A 21,957-nucleotide genomic window follows, 5' to 3' on the forward strand; every position below is an offset into this window, starting at 1 on the left:
ATACCAGCCGCTACGACTTTTTGACTTACCCCGTGAAATGCACCTGTTCGGAAATCGTATGATCCATGAAGATCAAACTTGATCAGATAGTCACCGTGCTCGTTGAATATATGTACACAGTCCAAAGGAAATATGTCAAATACACAAAATACAGCAGTGATGTCAGTCGCTTTCCTGAATATTTGTTCTACAAAACTGCAATGAACCGTCCATTAGTCTCATATACGTCTTCATTATGGTAGCTGTCTCTATCCAAGTCGCTCCGCATTACCATCACTCTTCCACTATCAATGATTGACAGTTTACACAGATAGTAAGAGTCGTTTGGGCTCACGCGAAACCTTTGATATTGGTCAGCGGTTTCTTTTTTACTTTAAAACTCAAAGCCAAGTTCTCATGACCAAAATTTTAACAAACATATAAATGTTGCCGTTTAAATCTGTGGTCAATTGACCGGCCAATGAGTAAGCGATGCTTCTTCACCACTGTCATCAACAACAAAAGGAAGTCTGAAACGTTGCACAAACTTGTCACTGTTGTCAAATAAATAAAGGGGTAAGTTTCTAAAGAAACTGTGGTGCTGCGTCGGTGGGAGAGTATAGCAGGTAATTTAGTGTTAACAACTGGGTTGAAAACGTAAATTAGCTACCGTAAAGGGTAAAAAAGCTGACGTTTCGAGCGTTAGCCCTTCGTCAGAGCGATTAGAGGAATTGTGGGTTGTGTGTGGATTCATATGTAGAAAGTGGAGCTACGCCATTGGTGGGAATATGGTGACGAGAAAACAGGAATAAATTAGTTGAATGAAAAGCGCTCGTTGATTCCGTGGGGATTAAGGGTGCCGATTTGGAATATAAATTTTTGTTCTAGTGTTTTACGGCTTTCCGAACTGCCTAGATGTAAAGAAAGGCCGCAAACTGCCATATGCTGTTTAGAATGATAAGGAAGATTAAAGTGTCAAGCGACTGGTTTGGATGCGTCCTTGTCATTTCTTTCCACATCGCGAAGGTGTTCTCGGAATCGGTCACCCAGTCGTCTTCCTGTTTCGCCGATGTATAACTTATCGCAATAAGTGCAAGTTATGCAGTAAATAACATTGGCGGAGGTACACGTAAAGTGATCAATGATCTTAATGGATCTTTTGGGTCCCGATATTTTCTCTACGTTATGAATGAAAGGACAAGTTTTGCATCGTGAGCGAGCGCATTTAAAAGTTCCAGATTGGTCATTGGTTTGAAATGAACTCCTGACTAAAAAGTTGCCTATGTTTTTGTCACGTTTGAATGAAATAAGTGGGGGTTGCGAAAAGAAAGTACCAGTCTCTGAATCGTTTTGGAGTAATTTAAAATTTTTAAGAATGATAGATTTAACTGCGTGGTTGTGAGGGTAAAATGTAAGAGTAAATGGAATGCAGTCAGTGTTCTCCTTCTCGGCCGTTTGTAGTGCTGCCTGTCGATCTTTTTTGTTGGGCACGGTGGTAGCCCGCTTGAACAACAGAAACAGGATAGCCGCGTTTATCGAAAAACTGGCACATTACCTCTGATTTTTCGGAAAAATCAGAGTCGTCACTACATAAACGACGAAGTCTGAGAAACTGTGAAAAAGGTATGGAGTTCTTGACGTGTGATGGATGTGAGGATGAATACAGCAAGTAACTATGTGAATCTGTAGGTTTGTAGTAAACACTAGTACATAAGCCGTTGCCTTCAATTAAAATTTTGATGTCTAGAAAAGCCAAAGAAGTGTCGGAAATTTCCCAGGTATATTTAAGAGCCGGATGAAAGGAATTGACGGCGGTTATAAATTGAGTGAGCTCCTCTTTGGTAGAGGAGGTAGCGCCGATGCAATCGTCAATGTAGCGGCCGTAGAGTTGAGGTTTTGGGCCGTAGTATTGGCTAAAAAAATTGATGTTCGATAAAACCTACAAAAAGATTGGCGTAGCTGGGTCCCATTTTAGTACCCATGGCCACGCCATGTAGTACTAAAAGTTGTTTAGTAAAACACTAGAACAAAAATTTATATTCCAAATCGGCACCCTTAATCCCCACGGAATCAACGAGCGCTTTTCATTCAACTAATTTATTCCTGTTTTCTCGTCACCATATTCCCACCAATGGCGTAGCTCCACTTTCTACATGTAAATCCACACACAACCCACAATTCCTCTAATCGCTCTGACGAAGGGCTAACGCTCGAAACATCAGCTTTTTTACCCTTTACGGTAGCTAATTTACGTTTTCAACCCAGTTGTTAACACTAAATTACCTACTGTTGTCAAATACTTTGATTGTTCGGTCATCGTCTGCTACAATACATTGCCCGCTTGTGTTGGTAGCGATCTTCCACAGTCGATTTCTACTGTACTGCTTTTCACTATCCTGAACAAGTATCATTAAACGCTTCAACAACTATTCTCTCACGCAGAAATCAACCTTCCTCTCTACAATATCAATTACCCATAGGCCAGTTGTGGCAGTGCTTCTTTGCCGGAAACCGTTTGGCACGGCTTAGCTATAAATTTTACACTTGCACCGAAAGGCTACAGACACCACTTTTGAGTGTCTTATTCCCATTGAAAAAAGACAAAACCACAAACACACCCACATACAAAAATTTAAAATTGTAGTTAACAAGCTTTTTCCTTAACTCAAAGTCTTCACATCCTGCTGCTAAATCACTTCATTGACCGGGACACTAGCTCAACCCAGGCCTCCCTCCTTGCTTAGAGCGCAAAACGAGTGGTGTTATAAGCCTTTTGCATTCGAACCATCAAGCACCGCGCACAGCGTTTCCCGCTTTAAGCCGCAGAGCAGTGGGCAAACAACGGACAAATTGACAAGGGCTGAACTATTTGAATCGGTTTTTATTCATCCTTCCTTAAGAATTATTCTGACGCGACAATTGTCCTAAATAAAATGGATAACTCAAGAAAAAAATCTCAAGTGGAAAGCCCATTTTACATGCAAATTCCCGACCTCGCGTCTAAACCGACGGTCACTTTTTCAGACAACCAAAAATAGATTTTTGAAAACAATTTAATTCATAGACTTGTTTTCGTTTGCGTCTTCCTAAAGCCCGGTAAAACATTCCACGATGGAAATAAAAACCATTTCCCATTAACTCATACGTAAAACTAAACCGGTAAAAATTATCTGATTTGAATTCCTCAAGCATTGCTATCCCGTTAGATTCCGTACAGGATTCGGACGTCTACGGCAAATTCTCGGAGAAGCTTCGCAAGTTAGAAATGTTACAGTTCTTGGCATGAGCGACTGAAAAGAAAAAACTGTACAAGGACTAAGCAGTAAACAAAATTTGCCCCAGTTGAAACAAATTTGGGCTTAAAAACTATCAGTGCTTCCACAGTTTTTGCTGATTACAAAAAGCCTAAAATGAGTAACGAAAGATTGACATCTTTTCAAATCTAAGTGGCCTTGTTCCAAACATAAGCATTGGTGGGCAAAACAGTATTTTTCAAATAAAAAATAAACTAACTTGAACTAAGAAGTAGGAGAGCGTACAAGTTGCTTAACATGTACTTTTATCAGAGAACACCAGTTTCGTAAAATCTTCGTCAAATACGAGAATTTCCCGTAGTCATATCACGAAGCTTGTGTCACATTTTCAATGCATCGAAACCTGAATTGAAAACGTGGGAACAAATGTCGTACCTTACCACCAAAGTTAGGTTTCGGGTGAAAAATGTTGCCTTGAACAATTTTCCTTCTTATGGACGACGGTGCTTTGTTTCCCTTTCAATCGTAAATAAGGAGCAACCCAGTAAAAATTAAGAATAAAAGACAATCGCCTAAATTCAGACGAGAGTAAAAATTGGATTGCTCAACCCTCAGGAAAATAAAATAAGATTGAATAAATTATATACAATTGACGAAATTAAAATATGTGAATTGAAAGTATTCGAAACTACATCGGTTCGCTACTATAAATCTCGCTCCATTAAAACCAATGGGTGTTTAAATATGACTAAAACGTACACAAAATAAGACTTCATTTTGTTTCAAAAACTATTTTGCATGCCTCAAAGTTTCCCAACCCAAATTTCCCTCAACCGTACCGACGACTCCTTAGTAAACGTAAACCCGTGAATGTAAGAATCTCATATACATTTGTAATCCCAGGGGCATACTGTTAACCCAGGGATATACGCTCTTCTATCCCTTGCCTACAATCAAGAAAGCTATACTCATACTCAGGGTGTGGCTCACAAAGTGCCCTCCCCTCCCCTTCCCCCCCCCCCCCAATCTGTGTATCCCCACAGATGAAAGACATTTGTCCAATATTCTTGAATATGAGTATAGAAATTGCCACGGAGGAATTACAAGGAGTCTTTCCGTGTTAGAGAATCCAAATAGAAACATAAGATTGTCCATAATTTTCTCATCCCACAATTGTTTCCTCCTTTCTGTAAAATTTGTCCTTCTCACCGCTATCTTCAGTCTGCGTCAAGAAATTTACAATGCAACTGTATCACTTCTGCAACACCTGAGCTTAAGTGACACTTTCGATTCGGCGGCAGTCGTGAGCCATAAGTCACGCGTAAAGCAATAGACGAAAAATGATTCACAGTCGTTACGCTACTTGCCCTGTCCTGGGGCAAGTTCACCGAACTTAGGAAGCCGATTGTTTTCTCATCTCCCAAGGACTACCTAAATGGATCAAAAGAAAAAAAAAAGATATGATTAGACGCTGTGTAAATGACACCTGCGCGACACTTGACCCTTTACCTCCCAAGATCTGATTGTTAATTCTCTCCCCTGGCTGTTACACGTTGCCTTGTGAATTGGCCTTGACAATCTGGTGTTAGATCAACGTAGCAAACATCATCCTGATAATTTTGAGTATTTCCGTTACCTGGACTCCAGAGAATGTATTCATATTATAAGCAGTATTACATATTAATAGCTTCTGTGAGTTAAAGTGTTAAGGAGTAGTTGAGTTTGATTTGATCATTCTTACAATCAGAACCATTCCTTGACGATAACGATTCCTGAAGATTGTATTAACAGCACATACTCTCTCTAAACGAATCCCAGACAAATTTCCCTAACACTTCTAACAAAGACATCCTTCTTGGGAACGGCGAACCCTCGCAAAACTCTTGTCGATAAGCTTTGAGGAGTGCGGCGGGGAGTACAGAAGAGAGAAAACATCTTTGGAACTGGGGGAATACTATCATCTCCCCGGTCAGTTCACGCTCAGGAAACAGGAATATGCGGCCGAGGTGTTCTACAGTCCCGGGATTTCAAAAACGTTTTCGTGAGACGGCTGCCGATGGTGTAATACCCGGATTTACCCGGCTGTGAGTCTCCCTCTCGTTTGGGAGAATTCTAGTGGTATGCTCCCCCAGAAGAATGTTTAAAACCTAAAAGCTCGCAAATGTAATTTCCAGAAATTCTAGGCATCAAAAAGAGGGCTGTTTTTAATAATTCATTAACACCTCTGTAATTTGCCTGTCATTCCTAACAGGCAAACCCAATGAAAGTATTACCATAACTTTACAGTTCTACCTCGGTAACTCGTGACTTCGAAAGAAAAACAACAGCTTACCATCTGCACTGTTGACTAAGTTCTGAGAAGAAGCAGACCGTCGGTTAGTTCGTTTTAAAGCTGCTATTTCTCCTTCCCGGCCTGAAATCTTCAACGGTGACCTTTGCATGGAGTCCGGCATCGAGGGCAGTTTTCTTCCTGAATTTCCCTCGCCCATCATGTTAAGCCGATCCACGCTAGCTGCAGCGCGCATGTGCGCACTAGAAGAATGAGTGACCGCGCCAGCTGAAGCTGCTGAGCCGCGTCTTCTTTCGTAATCTGGCGAGGAATGGGCGCCATTTAAACTGAAAGAAACAGTGGAAGGCAGTTTTTCATTAAGCAAAATGGAAAACAAACTACAAAATCTTTCTTTTCTCATTTGAATTAAACAAAAAAAATCAACCAAGAACCCTAGAGGAATAGTGAAATTGGAACAAATAGTAACGTCAATGAATTGTCAAGGAACTTAAATCTTATCATGCTAACTCCTCATGATTATGGACAATGGCTGAGGGCAAGGGATTCGTTGCAACAACATTTTAGAGATCACTAGTGCCAGTCTCCGCCAACCCACTCCCCGACTCGTCTGAAATCTTCCCGCGGGTACAGAAACGCGCATCCTGCAGGGCTGATGTATGTATGTATTTGGTAATGTACATATAAATATATAGAGTAACAAAGATGGTAACGTTTTACCTCGAAAAAAAGATTTAGACGCCTGAGATTTGATAAAACCGTGCGAATAAAAAGAAAAATGCTTTATCAACTTCATGTTTAATGTTTGGTAACCCTTTTGCTCGCCTGTCGACGCCACTCAAGTTTCTCAAAGGCTTAAAGCATACGATTTGACCTTACAGTATCATCTCTACAACAAACGTTAAGGTCATGAGAATAAAAGAAGTGATCACCAACTAAGGAACCCTTTGATCGTTACACAAATTCTCCTGAACAGAACCATAGGAAAAGTATAGAGAACACCAAGGAGATAATGCATACTGATATTCGAGTCTGAAAGGTTTACGTTCAGTTCTTCAGACTTCAAATATTCGAAGACACAGGGTTTCGTGAAACACTTTTTGAGATTAAACTCAAGTGTGTTCTTAACTTCGCATTTCATTATCTCTAGCTAAGCACGTCATGTTAGATTCGTTGATCAACCTTTCGGCTGTAAGTTACACAACGGATTGAAAGTAAACTTCATTGTCACACGAAAGCGACAAGGCTGCGTTTGTTTTGTCGCGGTCGGTTTACACTCCGCTTTCCTAATCAGCACACGTTCCTTTCCCGCAAGCCAGGGACGTGACCATATCTCAAACATACAATGTTTTTCTAGCTTTAAAATATCCGGTTTCAGAAAATCCACTCCGCACGCCTCTATACCTTCCCTCGTTTCATTCAAATTGTTTGGACATTTCGATGGCGCAAGGTTCACATTCGCACGGTACATTGTTCCTTCGACGATCTGACTAGCCGCAGAGAGTGTGTACGGAAGATAAACGAACTTGAAAGGTGGTTTAGGCTCTCGCGCGTTCTCCAGCCGTACAGCCTGTTTGAGACCCTCTAAAAGTTCTGTGTGTGCCGATAACTTATCCTGCTCAATGTTCATCATGGCACCAGGTATTGTGGCAGGCTGTACGAAGCGTATAGTCCCAAAAGCAAAGCAAAAAACGAGGAGAAGATGTATTTCAAACACGGCCATCTCGAAGCGTTAAACTCGTTCGAAAATGTATTATTTATAATCTGATCTAAGAAGTGAAATTTCACACTTGATGTGACTAGATAAATGGAGATTACACTTACAATTCTAATACCAGAATGTAGCTCTTGGCAATACGGCCACTAAACAAAAACTACCCTCAACTCCTCAAGAACAAAAGAAACGTTTTCGCTCTATTTCACCTCTTAAGCATGCACAGGCAATATTAAAATGTTTTCAAAACCGCAGCAGGAAGGAGCAGGTACATACATGTTAAACACATAAATGTCCCGCCTCTATTGTCTGGTATATCCCGGCGGAAAAATCTAAAACTATGTAACCTGACCAGTTCCATTCCATGATAAAAGCTTCGCCAACAGCTATTCCAAATATCATTCAAATACACTCTTCATATCAAACTTCAACCAGGAATTTTCAAAGTTTTAATTTGACTTTTACATCGGTCTGCCTTGGAACATCATGTTCTCTCTCTCTGGTGCCGGGTTATATACACATGATTTAGGTAGAATGGGTCACATGAGCTTTTGCAGTTTGCTTTCTTCGTTTCTCAGACACTTATATACAAGGGAGATCAAAACTCTATACAAAAAGTTCAAATTGGCGTCAAAAGCCCTTCGAACGACCAGCCCTAAAAACTTAAGCTGTGATACAACCGGTTTTCTTTTCACGACATTCGCTGAGAACAATTGGAACTTTCAAATCGAAACAAAGATAGGAAACCAGCTAAAACGCAAGAAAGGTCACGTGATTCCAAAGCCGGTTGATTCCAATTCCTAATAGCCAATCGCTGAGGCGTAAAATGACTTACCTCGGGCTTCCCTGGGGGAGAGGCCGATTGAGTGACTCCGTGCTCACTGCATTTCGTATCCTCTTGCTGTACGCCACGATCGGTTCTGAGCCTTTCCCGCCACGAATTACAGGAGTCACTATGGCAGCACCGTTGGGTGAGCTGGGTAAACTCGGTGTACTTGGGCTATTGGGAACGTTAGAACCCATGACTGCTCCACCAGCCAAACGAGTCATTCCTAATAAGGCACTTCCAATTCCCGAGGTGCTGCCGGGACGAACACTGGGTGAGGACGGCTGCTGCCCAGGACGGATTGGTTTGGCTGAAAACGAAAAAATGAGAAACATTTAAAGTCAAGTGTTGACTGGAGCGATTGATGTAACACTTTTAATTTAGCTGTATTCATTGAAATACAACTGGTTTTCTTTTCACGACTTCCGCTGAGAACAATGGATCCAGATCGAAACGAAGATAGGAAACCAGCTAAAACACGAGAAAGGTCACGTGATTCCAAAGTCGGTTGTTTCGGATTCCTAACAATTAATTTATTAATGCAGACACACGGCAACATGGAGTCTATTTGTTCAATCAAATTGAAGCATTTTCAATCGAGCGCTAAAAGATTTATACGAACAAACAAGGTAACCAAGGTATCTAAGGTAACCAAGGTATCTAAGGTAACCAAAGTATCCAAGGTAACCAAGGTATCCAAGGTAACCAAGGTATCCAAGGTATCCAGGGTAACCAAAGTATCCAAGGTAACCAAGGTATCCGAGATATCCAAGGTACCCAAAGTAACCAAGGTAACCAAGCTAACCTAGATAACCTTGATATCCAAGGTATCCAAGGTAACCAATAAGGAAAGCGTAGTGGTAAAAACACAACGTTAGACAATACTTCACAATGGAGTTACCATGAAAACTAAATTTCCAAAGCTCACGTGTTTCTAATTTTTCGCTCATTTAAATCTCATTTCCCAATTCCCTTTCTCGTCCACGATTCTTGAGTTCACTAAACAGAGAAATTTTGAATTGAGTTTTTCTGTAACCAAAACCAAAATTATCACCAAGGCCAATCAAGAATAAAAGGGAATGTCACAATGAATCAAAGAGAACGTCACGTCAATGCATATGGCCCACCGCAAACACAGGAAAACGCGCGTGATAAAGTAGGATTGGTTTTAGTTTTGCGCTCACAGAGCAAAGTGAAGCAAAACCAATACAGTTCCATATTTGTTTTCATCTTTAACATTCCATCGAGAAGTTCCTTGTCCTCCAGAATTTATCAATAAATTGTTCAAGCGCAGGAGATTTTCTTTATTCTAACTCTTACCAATATGTCCCTGGGCGCCTTTCCGCACAGCGGCCTGCTTCTGTCTCATAGATTCCCGGATTCTCTCCACCTCCTTCTGGTATCGTGCCCGGTCCCTCTGCGCACCTTCCTTGGCCTCTTTGAGAGCCTGCTCTAATGACTTCACCCGCTCTTGTGTTGCTCGCAGGCGCTTCTCCAGTTTGGGTAATTCACACCTCAGGTCAGCATTATCTCTAACGAGCTGTTAATGACAAGAGACACTAATTACTTACGTGGTATAAACTAACCCAGAATATCCCAATCAGGTAAAAGAGCTTCTAACTCTGTTTATTATGATTCACTCGGGCCTATATAAGAAAATCAGACACATATTAGCACACTATTATCGCCAACATCGCTACGAGGTATGCGACCAATATTGAATCTATATAAAAGCGAGCCATGGCAGTTCTTGTTACAAAATGTTCAACTCGTTTCGAGCGAAAGTTGCAGAACACCTTTATGATAACTGAACAGATTGTCTTCGTGTAATGGCTCAGAAAATTGAAGATAGAGTTAATACGCACCTTTTCGTGGGTTGAAATTTACGTTTGTAGAAGAAGGGGAAACGCAGCAAAATTCAACACCGCAATCAAGTTAAATTGCAAAAGGTCTATACACTCTCGTTATGTATGACTTCCCAGAAACTTACATGTTAAGAACACTTTGTTCCGCGGCTATTTCTATGGGGTATGCGTCCTCGCTAAAGATTTTCAAATTTCATTCTTCGAAGCTGTCTTTTTTAGCCAATGCTTAGCGGTGATGAAGTTTCCAAAAGAAAACGATAGCATTCTTTTCATTTTTATTGAAAATTTCCCTTCTTTTTAATACATGATCTATATCAAAGTACTTACTTAGTGTTAAATATTTCGAAAAAAATTCTTATCGACACGACATGGCCCAAGTAAAAAAAAATTGACCGAATTTCCACAGGCTTCTTTTTTAAATACGATGTCCCTTTACAATAAGTATAACAACAAATGAAATTTCCAAATAAAAGACTTTATAAAACGATAGTGAAGGCAGACGCATGTAATTACATTGACGGACGATCTGTAAAGATTACACATCAGAGGATAAATTATATTGACCTCGAACAAGCGTACTTATTAATGTTGTCTCGTTTCACTAAACATCACGTCGCAAATAGTTAAATTAATAAACCCAACAGTAGCCTTTTTAGTTCACAGAATTGAATAATAAAAATATTCAAATCTCGACAAATATCGTGAAAATTTGAAGGATCAATTTACCTTGTTTCCGGTAAAGTTAGAAATAAATTAGTTTTAAATGCTTCCTTGTGGCGAAGTAAAGTACCTCTTGTTATCGAATTGTTATTAATTTTCTCCCCTGGTCTTTTTAATTCCATTTTTAAACCCTCCAAAACCCCTTAGGAAATCGGTAACCCGACATTTTAGACAATTTGAATACACAAATTATTTTGATTGTAAAAGTAATGCCCCAAATTTCCAAGAAAAGGACGACGGGAAGTCCCTGCCTCTCAAATGACGTATCGAATATATCAAAATCTCCGGAACTGATCGATTCTAACAAGCATAGGAAAGAAACTCGATCTGTTGCTTTAACATCTTCACTCTCTGTAAGGCTTTCCGCTGTTTGGAATAAAAAATTTAGGAATTAACAATTGCAACAACTCTGAGCCACAAACAAAGACGGTTATGATCCATGAAACCTTTGCGCTTATATACTTAGTGTAAGTGCAATACGATATCTACAAGTACGTGCTGGCGGTTCAAACTGACTCGACATTTGCGGCTATTGAAAACAGTTTCGCGGAAATTTAGAACAATTTAACAGAATCAATACAAGCTGTGTACTTTGACTTTCTTGAAACTTGAACCCTAAAATCAGTATGCATTTTCTCCATACCGTTTTCTATCGATCTCTTAAGGTGCTGACAAGGAGAATTTGTTTCATAATCAAGAGCTTCTTTGGGCAAGGCTCCGCATTTCCTTTATTGTCGTGTGATTCTGAGACGATATTGGAAGGAGAAATTACAAGCTAGTCGCCTGTAAGGGTCATTGATTTGAATCACTTTTGAGTCTCATTCACGGCTTGAGACACCAAATCTATCTCTCGAAGGCTCTGTCGGTGGGCTCTGACGAAGGGCTGACGCTCGAAACGTTAGCTATAAAATCTTCTTACAGTGGCTAATTTACATTATCAACTCAGTTGATGAAAAAAAAGTAACTTATGTCTGATGACTAACTTGAAAAAAATGAAAAGGAAAAACACATTGAACTCTGCCACTGAAACTACATAACACGCCCGCATTTGCGCTTAACAGGTTGTCTACCGCAGTTTCTGCAATTAGATGAATCACGCAGGCACATGAATTGCTTCTAACTTATGATCTATCAGAGGAGAGACTCATAGATAACCGTTTTATTAAACAAATAGACTCCATGTTGCCGTGGGCTTGCCCGTACTACATTACGAGACGCTAGAACGTGTAATGAATATCAGTAACACGTGGGCTAGGTCTCGTGTACCACTATTTTTACTCTTAAAACACTTTGACGTCATATGTGATCTACCACTGAACAGACGCACCGCACCATGGAATCCATTTGTTAGGTAGATGATAACTTTGTCGTTAAAGTCACCTTCATTAGTCCTCTAAACCAAAAACTGACACACTGGTTTTTTTCGCGAGATCTCTCAGAGGAAGGCTTGTCCACGAAAACTTTTGCCGGTGTAAATAACTTGCTGGGACACGTACAAGAAATTAAAGTGGGCTTAGGGAAAACTCCAATTCAGCAAGTTACCCTTTACAAGTGTCTTCGACATCCTTTTTTTGTTGCTGTCCGCGGCCAAGAATTTTGTTCGCAAAGTGGATTTTTTAAAGGAAATTTCTCCGTATCAGTAAAGCTTTAGCTGATTCAGACGTTGTGAATGCCGTGCAAAAAGGACCTTTGTGGGAAACTTGCTCACAATTTCGAAATATACTTTACGCAGCTTTCGGCCAAAACAGCAAATCACCAACAGGAACGAGATGAAATACCATACTCTCACAACGTGTTGAAGACAACATACAGCGATGTAATAACGAGAATTTATGTTTCAAACGAAAGGCAGCAGTACTCACTTGTTTATGGACCTTCGTTAGCTGGTCCAAATTATTCTCTAAAAAAGCAATCTTCTGTTTTTGTGCTTGGCTTCCTCCTTCTTCCTCTGAGTCAGTATCCGAGTTGGTCTGGGAAAGAGGAATTAGCAATGAGTTAGTCAACGAATAAAAGATCTACAGATTCACGTGTTTGACACACGCACGGCATGAACAGCACTGAAATGAGATAACGATATGTCGTAGGCTGACGTGACAGATTGTGTCGGAAAGGGGGGGGGGGGAAGGGAGGGAGGGAGATGGGTGGGTGGGGTCAGAAATGCTCCTTGTCGCTTGTGCCTCAGGAAACTGGGATATTCTCCGAGGGTACATGTTACTTGGATCATGTGCATAACTTTCTTTGATTGAAATAACTTACCACTTTTAATCGGGCCTGCAAATCTTTGACGAATAACTGCCGCAGTCGATACAGCGTCGCCAACTCTTTGTGCTGAAAGCAATATTTATTTAGTTAACATGAGTGTCTGCATTAGACCACTGTCGTGGTATTTGTAGTTAAGATCCTTCCACAGATTACGAATGACAACGTTGCTAAACCATGTTAAGAAAAGACCACTTTGAGTATAAGGGTCGTAATTTTTAAGTGGCGTTAGTGTAGAGAAGGACAAGCTGCCCGACTCCATTTTCTCCACCAAGAATCATCCTTCGCCATAAGAGGTTTAGTACCAGCCTCAATTACTACGACTTATAATCAAGAATGCAACTGCCATATATACTTTTAAATGAAAACAATCATTCAAGATATTTCTAGATTAGAAATTTCTAGGACAATCGTCCCCGACTTTCTCTGTGCGACCTCGTAGCTCAGTCGGCAGAGTAACGGTAGATCTAATCCGGAGGTCGTGGGTTCGATTCCCACCGAGGTCAAAAGATTTTTTCTTTGCCTCGTGTGGTTCCCTGTTTCCCTTTATTAGGGCTAACGCCCAATGGGTTATTCATGGGTTTAAATAGCACTTTAATTTACACTTCAGAGTTAATTCTCTGTTTCACCATTATTTCTAGATTAGTTGTTTTGGGAATTGCTTTATTCAATTCAATTTGTTCCAAGTTTTCCATGACCCATGTGAACCCCGAGGTACTTTCGTCGTTACCTTGCAAGTAGTGACTTGCGATAAGTAATGACTTAGTAATGGCTGTGTGTCAGAAAATATAATGAAAAGATCGTAGTACAGATTACTAATCAGGGGTTTCAATAAGTTTTTCCATAAGCCGCGGCCAATCGTGTACTAGGCGGTTGTGCCCGGAAAAGGGCTTAAAGGCAAAAACCAAACACAAGAGCCTGCTCGTAGGCTAAACAGACGGAGATAAGAGGTCTTTTAAGCGGTAGTAGACCAGCAGTCACCAGCTTTTATCGAAACCCCTGCATAACATATTACGCATGCGTTCTTGTCTTCATGAATGCACATACCACAGTCTCCTCAAGTCCTTTGAGGTCTTTCTTGGCCTGTTCTCTTTTCTCTGCTTGGATGCTGAGGAACAAAACTTTACATTAAAAAAACCCTCAAAGAAAGTACATCACGATATTAAGAGTTGCTTCTGGACTGCCAGAAAAATCTACGATTAGCTACGTAGGGCACTAGTAGGTTCATTTGCATGCGTCCTGCGTACCACTAGGATCAACAATGTCAAAATACTTTTGCGACTAGATAGCATAAGAAAGATGGAAAATTTTGAGCTTTCTCGTGAAATAAATTACTTTAAGAGTATATCTAATAAGGAGTTTTCAAGAACAGGTAATCATCTAAAGTATTTCTCTCTTACAAAAATACACCTCCTTTCAAATACTCACCTCATTTCGGCCAATCGGCTAGATTTCTCCTCAAGTTCTCGTTTCAGCGCTTCATTTTCAAGCTGAAGTTTAAAAAAATATGAACATCAGCGACAACAATAGTAGCAAAGTTAAAGTGCATCACAAAGTCCATAAATTTTCGATGAATAGTAGAAATAACCAAACATGGTAATTCAGGACAGAGCGATTCATACAGTCATGAAGTACTGACCATAAGGTGATCTCTCTCCAAACCTTGCTTCTGATTGGTCCTGAGAAAAAAAGCAAAGGTTTGATCGTTAGATAACGGTGGAAGCATCAGTAGTGGGTCTCAGAGAGGTTTCATGGGGTATATATGAAATACACGTCAGAATTTGCCATGGTAACAGGACATCAACCAAAAAAGTGACCGCATACTCAACAAGTAGATTCAACCACTTCCTACATGTTCACTTCAAAAACAAAACCAAAAGAAACGAACCAATAAATAGATGGCAAAGTTATCTTAGAAACCGATAGGCGACGAATCTTGTGAATTGAGATCAAGGACAGGAAACGTCTTTTTGGATTGATTCTTCCATCAATGCCTAGCCAATTAAAGTTACTCAAACATGTCCCAGAATGCTAGAAATAAACGTCTCCGAGAGTTTCAAATTACAAATTTTCCAGGGGGGGGTGGGGGGGTGGAGGAACATGCTCCTGAACCCCTGATTAGGGCAACATGGACAAGCACTTGCTTTGCAACAAGCCACCCTTTCAACAGCCTACTCAGTTCATATTATACATCTACTTCATTTTCTAATGACAACCTGGGATTCCTTTACAGAAATTAGTGCCATCGCCGATCGTTACGTGAAATGACCGGAAAATACAAAAGCAGCCGGTTAATTCTTAAATATGATTGGCTGAAAGCGTAGCATAGTAGTAAGCGAGGGTGGCCGTCTCTGATTGGCTTTGAGGAGTTCACCTTGAACTTCACACATCTTGAGTCGGATTATAGCTTGTTTCAGGCGTTCAGTTGGTAAAACGAAGTGATATAGTAAACGGCGCGATGGTAGCGAAAAAGCGTGGAGGTTTGGGTCGGGCTGTGCGACTCGACTCAAGTCTCCCTCGTTTTTCCATTCCTCCAATACTATTGTGCCGTTTAGTATCGCGCTTCGTTTTAGTTTCTGAACGCCTAGAAAACGCTTGTAGAATTACAATCGAACGAACTTCTTATCGTAAGTTGTCATTTAACAAACTTACTCCTTGATTGATGCAATAGTAGCCTGCTGTAATTCAATCTCATCTCTGAGAGTCGACAACTGTTTCTGGTGTGCCTCTCGATGACTAATCATTTGCTTCTCCAGTGCAGACTGCAACGAGACACAAACACCACTATATCTTTAAACTAGATAGAACTATACAGAAACAGACCGCACTTTCTATTGTTTACTGACCGGCTCGTGTTTTACAAACTCCTATCGTGTTCTCCCAGCATCGCAGGTGGGTTATTACGCTGGTAAACCAATAGAAATTACGATCTATTGCTTTTATAACACAAAGTTTAATTCTCTATGGGTTTACCTGTGCAATTAAAGGACAGGTTTTTTTGACAAATCAGGACACTCGTTGTCTCACATTTATTTCATAAACAAAACCAATAGAAATGAATTCTCCGAAATTAAACTAGGACTTTAAAAATGAAGCGTACAAAACTGACTTCAGGTAGTACTGTACGCTGTAAATAATGTAAGTGTCGCACTAGGTCTATCTGTTAAAACTTTATGAAAGCAGAAAAATATTGCAATATACGTAGAGTAGGTAATGTTTGGCACCACTCGCTCATTTGTAAATGCAATGAGGGTCTTCTACGGCCATGTAACGCTAGTGTTGTAATATAAATTTTACGTGACGTATTGAAGCGTGATGTAGTGTTTTATGTCGAAATATTGTGCTCAATGATATTTGTTTCTTGAATTTGAAAAAGAAAAAACAAGAATACAAATAACTGACAAAATCCTAGAAGTGTAAAGCAGTTTGCACGGGGAAAAAAAATTCAAAAATCACGAAGAACCTACATTGGAGCTCTGCATACCGACAGAACAGAAGTTACGTGACCTATTATCAGTTTAAATCATTTCTAATCTTCAGTAATAATTCTTCTCTAGACCCAATAACACCGTTTAAGGATCCGCCAAGGCTTCAACCCTTTCCTTCGGCTGCACCACATTTTGAAACCGTTGAGTCTAAATCGCGTGCGAGGCAACAATACTTTAATTCCGGGTTGTATTAATATTTACCACCTGCTAGGATTAACGGAATTGGAAGGTCCTTCCCCACATTGGAAACCTCAACGAAGACAAAATAATTTCCAGAATCGTCCCAAATTTTAGATTATATTTTAACCTAGAAATTTCTAGTAATCTGTCTTTGTTTATAAAATTTTCAGTAGAGACTATTTATAAACCTATGAATCACTCTGTCAAAAACCCGCCGACCGGGTTAGAGATTACGATTTAAAAAAACACAATCAAATACAAAACAAAAAATTTTTCTTTAAAGATCAGCCACATGAGCACGATAAAAAGTTATTAGGCAATAGGAACTAAATCAATCGGCTCATAACAAATCGAGAATGTGCCAAATCATCACAGCCACCGTAACATTTACTTACAAATCACTTTCTGGGCGTGTGTAGAAAGTAGATACAAAAACTGTTATGCAGAGAAAGGTTTCTGCGAGAACAATTGAAAACCCACAAATGTACTGAATGTTAACGACTTAATCTTCCAATCCCAATCGAGGTTTCAAAATAAACTTATCATTTTCAAGTATTTTCATTAAAATCTAGTCGGGCTAATTAACTACTTCTCTCCGAACTGACTACCAAATTGAAATCCAAACAGTGGACTGTTCAAAAACGAAAACAAATCTTTTAAAACTATGTTTTGGAAGAAGAAAAAAGAAGGAAAATAATAACATCTTTTTTTTTCTGAAGAAAAAAACCAAATGAGCGTTTGTTTAAAAAAAAAAACGCAAATTGAAAACAAAATGCTCGACAAGAAATATTCAAATTTGAGAAACTTTCTGTTCGTGAGTGATCAAAATTAGATTTTTCACTGTAACTTCTAAAACCACTGACATCAATAATTCAAAACAAGGCCTTAAACGGCTAAAATCTGCCGTGATGCAATGTTTCTTTTATACACAAAGAGAATTGTGGCATCCAATTGCTCTTTAATGGCTCACATACATTGTTTCAGTTGTGCGACTTGAAAGCTCGGGTATAACCCAACTTTCACTGTCGCCTCGCACAAAAAAGAAACGACATACAAAATTATTTTATATACAAACCCTAGGCTTTGCGTTCTGAAGCACTTCGTCAATAACATTGTTTAACGAGTCTAGGATACAATCAATTGAGGATTCACTGCAATCGGAAAATCGCCAACCACAGTTCTTGTTTGTAAAACCAACGCCAGAGTATTGAATGTGTTTGCCCATGTCATCGATCTAACATCACGTGAAACCACGCAGGATCACGAAGAATTTATATCACATTTTGCACGAAACACTACGCGCCTCTTTTTGCGCTAACATCGACGCAAGTTTTCTGCATTAAATGCGGCAAATTGCGTGTTGTGTTTTGACAAATCTGCGAGGAGAGTGAAATGACATCATTTGCAAGTCAAATCATCAGTGCAGGCGTTTTTAAACAACAGACATATCAAGCACATTGTTTGGCTGAAAGGTCATTTTTCAAAATGCGTTGAAATACAGAAATTCAAGGCCATAACCCTCAAATGGGTCAACCTTTTATTCTTAAGTGACATATCGCCAAATGCTGACTTACACTGATTATTTTCGATCTCTCTTTTTATTGAACGCTCTTTAAAATACACAATCCAAAGAAAAACAGAGCAACGTCAAAGCACAAACAACGTCGCAGTTTTTCTTGAAAAAAGAAAAAAGAACTACAAAAAAACTCAGTGCACCTTGTGAAACAAACCACAGAATTCATGTTCAACGTTTTTAACAAGACCGGATTGTTTACTTATAACGTGTCGCCAAACTATCGCTAGCCGAAGGCAAAATTTCATTGGGAAAAAAAATTTACCAGCCACTTCATGATAAACTCATTTTAACATATAAACCATTCATTCTCAGAGAGAAAAGTCAGAGAAAATTTCTTGAAAATGCGGAAGATGCTCAGTAATGCACGATAAACTCATCTGCTAAAAGCTTCTCAGGTCTCAATGAAGATTAATGGGAAAAAGTGTGCACAATTTTCCTTCGAATTCCTTTTAACATAATGCACAAGTTTCACAAATAATACTTAAGGCAGCGAATTAAAAAATAATTTCAATAAGTTTAAGAAAAAGTTAAGGTTAAAAACGAAAACAAAAGGTGATTACTTAAAAAAAAAAACCACTTTGCTTATTACCCAAAATAGCAACCAGAATTCATCTAATTCTATCTATGCAAGATGCATCAAAAATTTGCCCCTGTCACTTCAACAGTACTTTTGCTGACAAGTTGCTCTTCAACGTCGCGTGATTTTCGGTGTGAAATGTTTCAGGTATATAGGGCGAGCGGGAAAAAAACGTATTGGCGTTTTAAGAAAAAAAAAAAAAGGAAAAAAGAAAGAGAGAAATAGAAGAAAAAGAAAAAAAGGAACAGCTCTGCTCTCTTATCTTTGGTATTGTCAGGTCATTTGCCGTGTTTCGCCTGGTTGGCCAGTTCTTGGTGAACGACCCTTCTAAGAGGAGAGGGAGATGTCTTGCGGCCAGTTCCGAAGGCGGGAAAAAGCACGCGATATGAATTACACGATTGGTCGAGAGCAAAAAGAACTCACTGGATTGGTTTGTTTATGAAAAGTACGGGAAATATGTTAGTGCTGGTTGTGAACGCGGTAAAAGGCGAGACACCTGATTGGCCGAAAATACAAAGCCTTATTCTGATTGGCTCCTTGATGCTTTAATCCTCCTAGATCGCCTAGATCGATATGTGAGTGATTACATGTCATTAATACAGCAATCTTTTAGAGTAATACCTGAATTTCACCCGCTGTGTGAAGCAAGCCTGCGTGCTCCTCCTCTTTGTCTTTCAAAGCCAGAGCGTGCATCTGAGCTGTAAAACAATTGAAATATTTGTGTAAGAAATCATTCAGTCACCCGGCCATCGCTTTGTCACAAGTCACGAAACGGTAACGAAAGCCTGTTGAAGAAGGTTGACACACAACTTCGCAGGAAATAATAAAGCAATTTACAAAAAATATAACAAGAGAACACGGAGATACGCTGTTTTACACCGCGTTTCCATTCCTGTATATTTCTTCGTTGCACTTAAAACCCTATTAGCTTATTAAAGCACATACGCTTACCGAAAAAAAGTTATGTATTTTCCATGTTATTCGGGCCGTAGCTTTCATCGATCACTTGTGTGAAGGAAGGTCCCGTAAGACAAGTTATTTCCCTGAATATAATCCACTGTTTACAAGTTTAATTTCCTGAGATGTTTTACATCTAATGGTAGGAATGCCAATTCTGAGAACTGTCTAATCGGTTATTTCTTCATGAACCAATCCACGAGACGCATTTGGTCACGTGTATAAGCTTTCATATCACTTGTAATTGGGTCAGCCACTCAGAGTGAGAGATGAATGATCTTAATCTGACAGTCAAATATGGACCAAGAAAAATACACGAACGAATGTTCCACAAAATAAAACTTTCATACCACTCATTGAAAATCATCGGGAATTAAGCTAAAAATCGTTAATGCATTATTCGTGGTGCCTCAATTCATGCGCTTAATGTATCGAAACAAGGTCTGCAAATATGCAGGAGAATCATAACCTTTAAATAGATCAGTCAAAAAAAACATTCAGTCTCATATTGCTTGTTCGTACACAAGTGTGAGGTATATTGGACTTCTATTATACTTCAGAGGCTTTAAAATTCTTAACCGTTACTTTGTAAGTGCCTTGAACTTTTTTATTCGTATATTTGTGTTTTATTTTGGTTTTTTTGATGTTTGTTTGGTTTTTTTTTTACTTTTTCAATGAGTCAACAGACTCTTCGGACAAATAGCTCAATAACTCAATCAGCCAACAGCTTGTTACAACAACTTATTTCCTGTTCTCAACAAGCCCACAAAAATTCGTCAATTCCTTCTCGATTGTTAACCCTTAAACAAGCAAATTCGGAAGGCGAAACTGCTAACGATATCTTTCTCTTTTGGCTTTTCAGGGAACTTGAATAACTTCCAAATGTCTTTTAGTATTCCTGATCCTCATTAAACGTCTGTTGGAAAGAGCAATCAAATTGCTTGTCGAAACGAAGAGCGGATCACTTCAAGGAGAGGGATAACAATAATGTACAAATAGAGAAATAGGGAAAGACAGAAGATACAGCAGTGAAAAGAGGTTTTTTCACACAGGTTATTTCTACTCGCTCCTTCTACTACGGCTAACGGACTCCGTTGCTTTTTAGGAATAGTAAAGGTTATGTAACCGATTACCAATAAATGTGTTCAACATCACGAAGAGATTACATGGAACTTCTCCTCAAAATTTCAATACAATATCCAGCAAAGACGTAATGAGAAGAGAAAAACTCATCAGCAAAAGGATGTTGTCTAGATGCGACACTAATTTCTCTTAACTAATCTACAAGGAATGTAGAATAACATTTTTAAGTGGCTGGAAGAGAAAATTCCGGGTTACATCTTAAGAGCAAACAATTCTGTATGTTACCTTTTGCCTTTAGTTTGGCTATTTCTTCGTTCAGAGAATCAACGGCTTCTTCCAGGATTCTCTTTTTCGACTCCATCTCCTTCATGTCTGCTTCGAGTGTTTTCATCTTAGCTTCATACTGAGAATAAGAAAAAAAACAGGCAGGTCAATAAAAGACAAGTCCCTTGTCTCCAGAAAAGCGCTTGTCTGTGGAGTGTTGTTAAACCAAAAATCACCACTACGTAACTGATTAAATAGAACTCTTTCGATTGAGTATCGTAAAACATTTGCCGAAGTTACCGGAACAGCCAATCAGAACAAGACAAAAATCACAGGGAGCCAATGAGAGGGCAAACTATGTAAAGCGCGGGAAAACGCGAGCGACCAAGGCGCGATTGATTTCAGTTTTACCTCCGATTGGTTGAGAAAGTGGCGTTAGTTTTGTGGACCAATCACAGAGCGAAGTAAAGCATAACCGAAGCGATTCGGGATCACTTTCGTCCTTCATTGAAAAATGACTCTATAAGCAAAGTGCCTGAAGGATTACACGTTAATTTACAGAGGTGAAGGAAAATTCTACTTGGTGGATAGTATGCTTCAATTTCTCAAGTTCGTCTTTGCAATCTGTGTAAATATTTCCATTATTAGCTATCCTTCCATCTTCTTGGTTTATAATCGCGTCTTGTGTGTTTTGCCATCTTACAGATCTAGTATTAACTACTCTCCATATAGCTGGATGTCATTTTGCTGGAAAAAGAAACTGATTCAAAATATAATAGTGTACCTGTGATATGAGAAGCAGTGATTGATTGAGTTCTTTGTTCTTTCCATCCAGTGACGACTTTAAATCACTTTCGGTTATCTCTAGGTTACTGGAACGCTACGTAATAAAGACGAAATAAAAACAAATAAACAAATACGAAAAAGG

The 21,957-nt window shown here is 39.4% G+C and overlaps 2 protein-coding genes across 2 annotated transcripts in view; both read right to left on the reverse strand.

Annotated features, from left to right (window-relative positions):
* Nucleotides 1-2,840: 2,840 nt before the first annotated feature.
* The window catches only part of LOC113684553 (kinesin heavy chain), a 32,162-nt gene continuing 13,045 nt past the window's right edge, over nucleotides 2,841-21,957 (reverse strand). The window contains exons 18-30 of the mRNA XM_089183327.1: nucleotides 21,814-21,909; nucleotides 21,051-21,168; nucleotides 19,347-19,423; nucleotides 15,557-15,666; nucleotides 14,544-14,583; nucleotides 14,333-14,394; nucleotides 13,952-14,012; nucleotides 12,902-12,973; nucleotides 12,508-12,615; nucleotides 9,381-9,600; nucleotides 8,070-8,370; nucleotides 5,566-5,849; nucleotides 2,841-4,664 (exon numbers count right to left, since the gene is read on the reverse strand). Of these exons, the coding sequence (XP_089039453.1) occupies nucleotides 4,627-4,664; nucleotides 5,566-5,849; nucleotides 8,070-8,370; nucleotides 9,381-9,600; nucleotides 12,508-12,615; nucleotides 12,902-12,973; nucleotides 13,952-14,012; nucleotides 14,333-14,394; nucleotides 14,544-14,583; nucleotides 15,557-15,666; nucleotides 19,347-19,423; nucleotides 21,051-21,168; nucleotides 21,814-21,909 (1,587 nt within the window). The 3' untranslated portion in view covers nucleotides 2,841-4,626. The remainder of the gene's footprint in view (nucleotides 4,665-5,565; nucleotides 5,850-8,069; nucleotides 8,371-9,380; nucleotides 9,601-12,507; nucleotides 12,616-12,901; nucleotides 12,974-13,951; nucleotides 14,013-14,332; nucleotides 14,395-14,543; nucleotides 14,584-15,556; nucleotides 15,667-19,346; nucleotides 19,424-21,050; nucleotides 21,169-21,813; nucleotides 21,910-21,957) is intronic.
* Nucleotides 6,553-7,380, reverse strand: LOC113684554 (cystatin-1). Its single transcript, XM_027201953.2, has one exon. The coding sequence runs from the start codon at nucleotides 7,241-7,243 to the stop codon at nucleotides 6,698-6,700; it is 546 nt and encodes a 181-aa protein (XP_027057754.2). The 5' UTR covers nucleotides 7,244-7,380; the 3' UTR covers nucleotides 6,553-6,697.

The sequence above is a fragment of the Pocillopora damicornis genome, chromosome 9 (genome assembly GCF_964200805.1).
Source record: "Pocillopora damicornis chromosome 9, jaPocDami1.2, whole genome shotgun sequence".
In the NCBI taxonomy this organism is placed as follows: Eukaryota; Metazoa; Cnidaria; class Anthozoa; order Scleractinia; family Pocilloporidae; genus Pocillopora; species Pocillopora damicornis.